The sequence below is a fragment of the Lingula anatina genome, chromosome 10, assembly GCF_051362555.1.
Source record: "Lingula anatina isolate TDL-2025a chromosome 10, LinAna3.0, whole genome shotgun sequence".
Lineage (NCBI taxonomy): Eukaryota > Metazoa > Brachiopoda > Lingulata > Lingulida > Lingulidae > Lingula > Lingula anatina.
The window spans coordinates 13,415,745-13,426,270 of record NC_141776.1 but is presented as its reverse complement, the minus strand read 5'-3'; the positions used below and the strand labels follow the sequence as shown (position 1 = coordinate 13,426,270).

The window sequence follows — 10,526 nt, the reverse complement described above, 5'->3', positions numbered from 1 at the left end:
TGATGTACTACGTGTGGAGAATGCTTTTGTTGATTTGTGCTGATTCATTCATTCACTAATAGTGACAGTCGCAGCACTGAAATCCCTTAACGCACAGTTTCCATTCACTTTAGTCACTGGCTTAGAGGTAAATACTATTGGGTAATGCACTATCACCCCTATTTACGCCAGAACACTAAAAGCGTCAGCGAGGGGTGATAATTAATGCATATATCGCGAGAGGGTGCCAGTGTATTATTTGATATACATGCCGAGACAAAGTACTCGCATTTCACAAAAAAAAACTAAAACCGAATTAAACGTAGGCCTATATTGCCATGGTCACATACCATTTCAAGGTATGGACATAGAGATATCATAAAACTATCCAGGATAACCCGTGAGACGGAATTTGAGCTAAATTTTTGTGAGCGTTTGTATGCATTCATGATAAATAATTAAATGAATAAATAAAGAAACAAGTGAATGTATGTGTAAGGCACTGCTGTTATAGAGTGAATATTTAACTTGTTAATATTTCCCATTGTAAACAAGCGCTAGTAAATATAACATCTTTTTCCTTTATTTTTTATCCCGTATAACTTACATTGAGGCGCTCCGTATTACAAGATGCAATATTTCACTATATATCCCATTGGAGTTTGCATTTGGGCGTTGTTAAATATATATCTTTACGGTCACATCCCTCGAACAAAAAAAGTGCGATCCAACACTTAGGAATATCAAACGATCACGACATTTTCAATCACCTGTTATTGTCCCTTAGGTGCATTTGAGGAAGCGACTGGTAGCGGTGGTTTGGGGTCACTGCTGTCATTGAAAAGAACACTGCATGATCTTTGAGGTTCATACCCTTAGGATGTTTGAACGCGTTTGTATAAATTTTGAAAATTATATCAAGTAGCAGATGACGGTGTCAGATCTGACGTGAAATACCAAACAGATGTTTTTTCTTTTGGATTTGTTTTTCAAAGCTTTAAAACTGCATTTGTAGTTTGTAATTGAGCCGACTGATATCTAGCCTGGCTAAATTGGATATCTGATATCGAGTATACCCTTCTCTCTCTTTCTCTCTCTCTCTCTCTCTCTCTCACACACACACACACACACACACACACACACATTATGTTTCTCTTGCGCGCTCTATCTTCCGATTTTATGATCGGATGTTGTTATTGCTTAAAGAATAAAAATAAAAAAACGGTACAATTTCAGTTGAAAACATAATGGCATGCCGCCTAATTTTCAAACTGCAATATTTCCGCCCCTGTAACACCGGGCTTACGACCGCTGGGAGAACGATTTTCGGCGCCCCTCACTCCCTTCAAATTTCGAGATTTCACAATAATTTATAGTCAACACCTAATTCATACATCAGTAAATATCGCAGCCTTTCATCCGGTTACATATTCGTGAGAGTGGCCCTAAGCTCGTTCTACTGGTACATGTATAAGCAGGGGGCTTCGGTTTAATATGTCCCCTTTTCCAATCGACCTGCGGATATAACACCCAGACAAAAACGTTTCATCGACTTTTGTACACGAACTACTGGTTCAAAGCTAAAATAAGCAATACAAACATATTATGCCCATGACCCTCGCTAATACATTGTTGGCAAAGGAAGATGGATCACACATAGCTATATGGTTGTTTAAGGTAAGGGGCATTGTACCCGGTGTATGAAAACGCAATGACACGTGCAAAAACCGGGCGCGACCAAAAGAGGGCGGAGTCGTAAAGCACGCTTAACGCACGATGACGCTTAATGCACGATGATGAGACTATCAAGCGTGTGTATTCTTGGCATTGTGAATCAGTAGCTGCTGTATTCATTTTTCATAGACTTGCATGTATATTTGCCTTAATGTGGTGACGTCAGAGAACGTATTTTTGAGGAAAATAGATGTCTAAAATGCGGTGAGGGCGTCCACCGGAATCATAATCGTAGGGCAAGGACAAGTGTTTATTTATTACCTACGGAGCCAACTTCTATAAGTTAAAGTACAGCCGATAGGATATTCGATTTTGACAAGCAAGGAGGTAAGTATTCCTTTATTTACCTGAGTTTTTTTTTTTTTTTTTTTTTTTTTATCGGCTGCACTTAAACAGGCACGTTGTAGCCAAGCTCCCTTCGCCCAATGGTCTGTGTCATAAAATGCCTAATAGTTTGACCTTAACCTAGACTGATCAAGTCAGATACTCTTCTACGTTAAGTCGACTTTGTGATATTGGACTTAGAGTGGATATGCACTGTAGGTACATGTATTTAAGAGTAGGACTCAATTAACCCTCAAGAGACCAAGTTATTTTAATGACTGAAATGACCAAGTGGGGTCATCTACATGTATGACCCCATTGTGCTCTGTACAGGGATCCTTATACTAAAAGGCTGTTGAGGGTTTATCACACCTAAAATACTCCCAGGATTTAAGACAAGTATTTTATAATGATCTAATGTAGTAAATGTTTGGTAATAATACTTTTAATGCATGAAATAAGCAAGCACAGAGTTTAAGAACAACATTACACCGGTATTTAGACAGTCCTTGTCAGTGTACACTTGCAGAAATATTTCTCTTTTTATTTGCCACACTAAATGAAAAAAAATACATTACAAAATTACTTTGAGTAAAAATATTTTGATTTATGTTGAGATAGCATCCTGCTAACTTCAATAAGAATAATTAGCTGACTTGCTGAGTGGGGAATACCCTAATGCTGGTAAGGAAGTCATACTACTCAGAACACTTTCAATCAACCTATATATATGTTACTACCAAATCTGTGTGTAAAACAAAATCCACACAAACAATTTGTATAATATGATATCGACAGAATTCTTTAGAATTCTGAAATACCCGAAAATTGTAACCGTAAAAATGAGAGACCCAGTCATGAGAACAAGTTACAACAAAGCTACTGAAATAAGATTCAGCGCTGCACTATTAGTAACACTTCAAGCATATCTTCACAAACCACTTATCTGTGCCTTTGTTTTGGGCACGCTGGCTGGTTACATGAAGCACATGCATGTGACATTTTCCTGTCAGTGTTGCGTGGGCAAAAAAATTGAATAAAATTTAGAAACATAATATGTAAAAACCAATGCTTCTCTTTGGGGTCATAAATGACCCCAGAAGAGTTTGTGATGTATACGCCACACTAATTGGTTGATCCCTACAAAAAGCTGTGAAAGTGTGTAGGATTAGTAGACTGACAAACTCATGCAAGGAAAGAAAATTCAAATAAAAAATAAAGAGATGGCACATTAAATCATATGGCTGGGGTCGTAAATGACCCCACTCGGTCACTTGAGGGTTAAAGGATTATCCCCTCGCCACTAGTATGTTGGTCGCATCTCGAATCACGTGGTGGTTTCTACCGAATATTTCCACCCAGACGTAAACACCCTAGATTAACCCTTATCGGGCCACTGGACATCGTGATTGGTGGTGTGGTCACCAGTGACCTCTCACGTGATTTAGATTCCCCCCAATCTTCACCATGGAGAACCAAAGGGAATATCACTTTTAGGATGCTCTACACTTTACTTACATGCGATAGGAAAAACTTCTAATTGTATCGATAGATATCTGAATTTTGAAAAAATGAGCAAGCCTATAAACCTGCGAATGAATGGTTAAATTAATGAAAAAATTAAACAGATGGATAGATGAATATAAACTAATGAATGAACTAATGAGTCAAGCAATTGGAGGGGGCAAGCAACATTCTAGGCAAAGACCGTCATCGGTTCATCTTCCTTATTTCGTATCGTTATTATCTTTTTAATATGTTTTGCTTCCCGAGTACATACCAAGCACGTCATGGCCGATCCAACCCTCGGTATCGAATTACGGCTTCCCATTCAACAGCACTCGGGTGAATTGAGCGACAAAGAACCCCGGTGAATTTTTTCAACTCCACCCAAATCCCCTTTAACCCCTTTTCATCTGATTTCTATTGATTCTTTTGTGAGGTATTTTTGTTATGGCGCGCGGTCCCTGCAGCAAATATGTCCTCAAACGATTTTGATAAAAGAGTGGGATAGAAGTGGGACAAATATATGATTAAATTCGTGCAGGGGCGGATTGAGGCCGTCTTATGGAAGACGGTCAGATTTTCATTTACATTGACGGGTATCTATTTTTTTTTTTCTTTCGGAAGACGGTCAAAAATAGAGGATGGTTCAAAAGAGAGAAAGATCATTTCAGAAAATAGCTATGGATCCGCCCCTGTTCGTGCGATCTATTTTTCTGCCACAACAACTGCACTACAGTGATTATCTAACACGATCACAGATCACTGGTTAAATAATTCATCTCAGTAACAGAGCGATATATTTAGTCACAGTTAGTACATTTTAATTATTTAGTACCATTATTTGAATTATATCGCCTTTAGTGTTGCTGAGGTTGCCCTGAGTGTCAAAGGTCACTGGAAACTCACCTCAAGTACAATATATCAGCATGTCTATTAATCTCTCTTATTCACTCTGAAATTAAGGGTACAGACTGCCTTAACAGAAATTATTTAGGGCGACATCGTCCCATAAAATAACTCAATTTAAATGTATATATTCAATTGAGATCGAGTGTAGCGGTCAGCCTCGTTCTCTGATAGAAGTCAGTGATGATCGAGACTCATAGAGGTTAGGAATATCAGCAAGGGGTATTGTGGCCTCTCCCCTCCCCCCTCCCCACTCCCCCGGCCATTTCTTACAATGATTTGCAATGATCATCCAGTAGGGGATAATTTTACCCCCATCTTCCTTCCCCGTTCCCCGCTTTCTTATAATTGGCTGCACTGGTGGCTTTTGATGGCTATAAATCTATCAGAAGAAATGCTGTTCAAATTTCTAGCATTACAATTCAATTACAGGTTCAACGTGTGTATGGCGTATAAAAGGCGCGATTACATGTGTAGATGAATGAAAGATTACCTTCGCAATAACATACAAAAAAGGCCTAATTGATTCGTACGGTTACACGCAAACATTCAACTTCGCACCACCACCTGAATAGGCCTACGAAATTGACGTTTTTTAGACGGTTCGATGCTTTAGGATTTTTTTCCTTATTTGTGTAGATAATGTGGAAATAAACATGATCAGGTTGTGACTATGTTGCTGGCACATCAGAAATACACCAGAGTGAATTCGAATGTGCTTATTCGAGCTGATGGCGTAACAGAAACATTTCGAGGTTGAAACTATAATTTCGATTTTAAACAGATCTTCCTTACCTAAACAACCATCGACGCCATTTTTGTCGTCTATTTAATCACAACAGTAAGTGCTACAAGTTGGTGCCAGTATTTTATTTAGAAAGGATTACTTTAGCTCTTATCAGTAAAGAGGCGAAATAATGCTTGTTTGATGGCACATCGTTCTAAAGGGTTCATAAATCCCAATGGCATAGGTTCGCTTTGGTAGTCAATGTGGGCTTTTTTAACGATCAAACCACCTTAACCCCAGCCGTCGACAAGATTTTACTGGATCTGAGTGTTTCTTTTTTTATTAGCCCCTCCAAAGCTAAAATAAATTGCTCTGTTTTGAAATTTAAATATTCTCATTTTTCTCAGCAGTTCCTCAATTAAATCAGCACTGATATACTACATTTACCTCTGCGTCTTCTCTGATGAAACCATCAGTTGTTTTTTTTTTCATATTGTCTAGTCCAACGTTTAGTAGTATCATAATCCATGACACAAATTATAACAAGATTGTATTCAGTGATTCATCTTTACCTTAATTTTTTCTGTACTTTATTTTTTCTGTACTTTATTTTTTTCCTACTTTTATCAGCTGAATAAAAATTTAATTTATCATATTCACATGACTAGTATGCAGTTAAAATTACACATTGCCTTATAAAAATCCGTGGTGACAAACTATAGCACTCGATTATGCGCCTGCATACATGAGCATGCCAAACCCCCAAGATGGTATTGGTCAGTTTGCATACACCGTTCCCAGGTTAAAACTACAAATACAACAAAAAATATATTTTGCTATCAAGCGTTTCTACAGAAGACCATACATCTCTCAAAGATTAGCACGAACCACTTAAAATTCGGAAAACCATTGTTGCGCCACTTAATGTCGCGCCCTACACGTGAGCACAATACAAAATTCATCCCACAGACGAGCATCAGTTCTGATATGTGATTTTTTCGGGGGGGGGGGGGGGGGGCGGGGTAGGGAGAGAAAAGGGCCAAGGATAATAAATTGTCTGGCGACGAATTCATGTGGTGAGGAGACAGTTACCTTAATATAGAAAAATATGTGTTTTTAAATTTCATTTCTTTCGTTATACTGTATTTTGTCGGGGGTTAATACACTGTAGTTGAAGATCAAATGCCTTCTCGTTCCGCCATTATTGTATTGTCTCATATATATTTTAAGAATTTTATTTCAGCTGTCATCCCTAGCCAAATACTATGGCAAAATTACATTCTGTGTGAATTGCTACACGACAAGATTGAATTACACGTTGATGTATACATAAAAGGCATGAAACCCAATGCCCTGAACTGTGACTTGGGTTTTATATTGTCTGTGTACATTCCAGCACAATTGTTGTGGAGCAGAGAGTTATTTGGGAAACTCTTTTATGAGTATTATTTACACTTACAGTGGTGTCTACTCTTGCCTTGTTGCGTTCATTGTTCATAGGAAGAACCGAAGATTTACAAAAGTACTAACACCTTTTTGTTCATTGTTAGGTGATTTTTACGGGTGTACTTAAAGACCGCCCTTTTTTTCTCCCCAGATTCAACTATCCGTGTACTAAAAGGCCGCTTCTTTTATCTTCCCAGATTAAACTATCCGTCAAATTACAGTGTACGTTTGCTTGTGACTCGTAATTTATTATGCTACTCGACTGAGATAATGTTTTTAACTCTCTCTCTTTCTCTCTCTCTCACACATTCTCTCTCTCTCTCTCTCTCTCTCTCACACACACACACACACACAAGCACACGTTCCCGCTGTTTTCAGTTGGTGTGCAGTTTTCCCTTTTTCAGTCCTTCGTCGATAAAGTGAACTCTTTAATCGAATTATGTCGGGCGTGAAAACATTTCGTAGTAAGTTATCTAACTGATGATAAAAGTGGAGTAGTATATTTGTTAAATCAAAAGCAAAAGAGATTCTCTTGCGTTAACAGATTGCTTATAGAAAGATATAGCCATTTTGGCATATTTCACCTTTTTATGTAAAACAACATCAAAACTGAAAAATTCAAAATACAGTGCCGCCGGAATCTCCCCTTACTTACCCTCCGGGTCGCTGCGGGTTGTACGGACGGCCTGGCTCGGTTACTATGGAAATAACATTGTCATCCATACGCTGTTTGGTTTCTGTTAACAATAGTTCCATACCCTGCCCGTCGGGCAATTATCGTGTCAAACTTTCTGCTAACAAAAGAGCCTAACCCTAGCTCGCTGAGATAAAGATCGAAGGTGAGCGTGGTCGCAATTAAGTGTTCGTCCAAGCGTTAATTGACCTTTAATGCGCGGTGGCTTCACTCTACTTTGATCACTCTACTCTGATACGGAGATTTTAAGTATAAGAACTTGCCAACAGTGATTTTTAAAAGTCGCTTTACCAAAAAGATTCGGTGATGACAGCAATTTTCGTGTACATTGTAGCTATGAATTGATTGCATTTACATAGAGTTTAATAAATTAATTTTTGAATTTATTAAAGATCAAATAAAACACTACTTGTACATGTAATATTTATTACGCTTCAAACTGTCTTTACTATATACATATTATTAACAAGATTGAAATTTATTTTTATAGAATGTCCTTATATTTCTATTAGGTTTGTTCATAGACGAAATGCATTTTTTTCAAAAAGACTTGTCAGTTGTTTCAGTGATAAACATTTTGTTAGCCATATCTTTAATATAGTTCAGTCTATATTTGCATATAGGATCTCTCCCATCTACACCCGTAACATTTCTGTCCATTCGTATTCGTTCATCAATCGTAAACAACCTTCCGATCAACTGAACGCAAAAGTTGCCTGGGGAACTGGCCCGTTGTCGAATTTCGAATATTTATTTATTTGACAAGGCGACGGGTGGCCGGCCGAAAGACTGATTCCTTGATTCTGTAGGACACAAAGTAGGAACTGTTTCTCTATCATTGTTTGATATGTAATTCAAAACGATAGGAATAGTTCATCTTTACGATCTAAAGCCCAAACTTAACCAAAAGCCTTCTTCATACTTAAACGCATCAAAAGAAATTAATTAAAAAAACTGGATTACAATCTCTCGGGCTAACTTCACTGGTTGGCACGTGTCATCTCACATTAATTAACCATCAGTTCAGGTTAGCTTTATTCATGCTGGGTAAACACAGTAATTAAGCCCTGACTATTACATAATCACTACTGTGTGACACGCGTCGTCTAAAATTAATGTTAACATTGCGATGACGCTCTTCAATCCAAACTAATCAATTGCACATAATTCTAAATCAACTGACACGTGTCAACAGGATTGTTTGTGTATCTGGACTTCCTAAATGGCCAATAAGTATTTTGTTTAATATGACATGTTTATGTCACTGATTTCCATGCCATCGTGTCACCTGCCAAGTGAACGGTATAAATCGACACTCAAATTTTCCAAATCATCACAATTCCAAGATGCCTCTTAGCGATTACGTGCGTCTGCGTATCATCGCCCTCCGAGAACAAGGGGTGCAAATTAAAAACATAACCGCACAAATGGAAAATGAAGGCCATACGGCCATTTGGTAAGGGGACATTCCGGCGGCACTGTACCACGATTGTGTCATTTTGTCCCCATGATGTTAACATAAGCCAGAATTGATAATAAATAACTACAGGAAAGTATATAAGCTCATGTTGATTCATAGTTTTAATAAATGAATAAGGCGACGGTCAATTCGATTATTCAAGGGTATTTAAAGCGCAATAAAATTCATCAAATCCGTTTCATGGATCAGTTCGCACCAGTATTTCATCCCTATATAGGTTCTTCAGATAAGTGTATATAAACGTCTTTCTACAATCCATATATATACGTACAAAGGCATTAACAGGTGCGAGTGCTTGAGAAATCAGTGGAACGTCCTTTCAGTCCTTTCTTCCCTTTCTTTTCTTTGCCTTTATAATCCAAAATGACTTGGGTACCTACGACATGTGTCTGATCATGAACTGGTATCTTATTCTTTGCATAGTGTATCATTTTTATAAATGGGCAATAAGATAAGGCAGGGTTGTTTCATAAAGCCTCGGTGCGTGAAATAATTATTTTTTTAAATTTCTTTTCTCACTTGGCCTGTATTGCCCTTGCATCCTGGTTTGGGAATTATCATTACAGAAAATGGCCCATTACATTTTACCTTTTTTATATTTATTTATTTATTTATTTATTTTCAAGTTGATTAATTTGTTTTGCATATTTATATTGTGAACATAAATGGCGACACGCTGCATTTCATCGAACATGAAAAACAAAACTGTTGTATGAAGAATCTGGTTTTTATTTTGGAAGCTGGGCGTTATGCCATTTGTATGAATAAACCCATTTGCACGGTTAACTTAGTTAGTCAGGCCCCAGTTTCACAACAAAAAAAAAAACCTTTAGCCAGTTCCCTGGCTTAGTTGACTAGGATTTCCATGAGACCGCTGTTACACTGCTCCTGATAGGGTAAGATGTGCCCATGTGACCATGTAACCTTGGTAATTAAGTTCTTAGCCAGGGAACCTGACTTAGGTTTTTTTAGTAACATCATTCGCTTACGCCTAGCATCGTTTTATACATATATGTATTTGTCAGAAATCGAATAAAACGGACTGTGTACATTTTCTTCTCCTTTCCTTTGTTTTCCACTACCATGCAAACGATTCTTAAGCAGCGGAGTCTGGTAGCATAACCATGCACGTGGCCAAATAGTGTATAAACGTCGTGATTTGCTAATTCTTTAAGTATGTCGTAAAGATATTTTATATTATTACTAATGTTAAACCTTGTGAGCTACTTGAATACACACAGATTTTTTAAGATCAAATACGACAATATAAGAGAATGGTGTCGTGCAAAATTCACAGGATAAGACTGCGGAAAGTGTGCTCTGAGATATCAACAAATTCGCAATTTATTTTATGTCAAGAAGCCTTATTTCATTTCCAGTTCAAACAAAGAATAGTGATAAAATCAGTTAATTAATCGTTACATGTTCAGTGCGCTAATACAATTTGTCTGGCAAAAACGCACTTTATCTTATGTCTTTTTATCCCTAGAGGAAGAAGCGCATATTTATGGAACCCAAACGACGTGTTTTCAATGCAACAATGGCAACGATGAAAGTCTCTAAAAGTCATGGGATTCTGCGTGTGCTTATCTTCTCCTTTTTATGCTCCCAAGGTATGTTTTATTGCCTATTTCTGTGTGTAAAAATTGAAAACATTTTTTCTCAAAAGCAAAAACCACAATTAGTGTTTTGGTAATTAATTAAGACGTCTTGGTCAATATAATTTTCCT

The 10,526-nt window shown here is 37.5% G+C and overlaps 1 protein-coding gene across 1 annotated transcript in view; it reads left to right on the top strand.

The window, feature by feature from the left end:
• Positions 1-1,602: 1,602 nt before the first annotated feature.
• LOC106153782 (uncharacterized) overlaps positions 1,603-10,526 on the top strand; it is a 38,952-nt gene continuing 30,028 nt past the window's right edge. The window contains exons 1-2 of the mRNA XM_086997308.1: positions 1,603-2,040; positions 10,286-10,409. Coding sequence (XP_086853434.1) covers positions 10,304-10,409 — 106 coding nt within the window. The 5' untranslated portion in view covers positions 1,603-2,040; positions 10,286-10,303. The remainder of the gene's footprint in view (positions 2,041-10,285; positions 10,410-10,526) is intronic.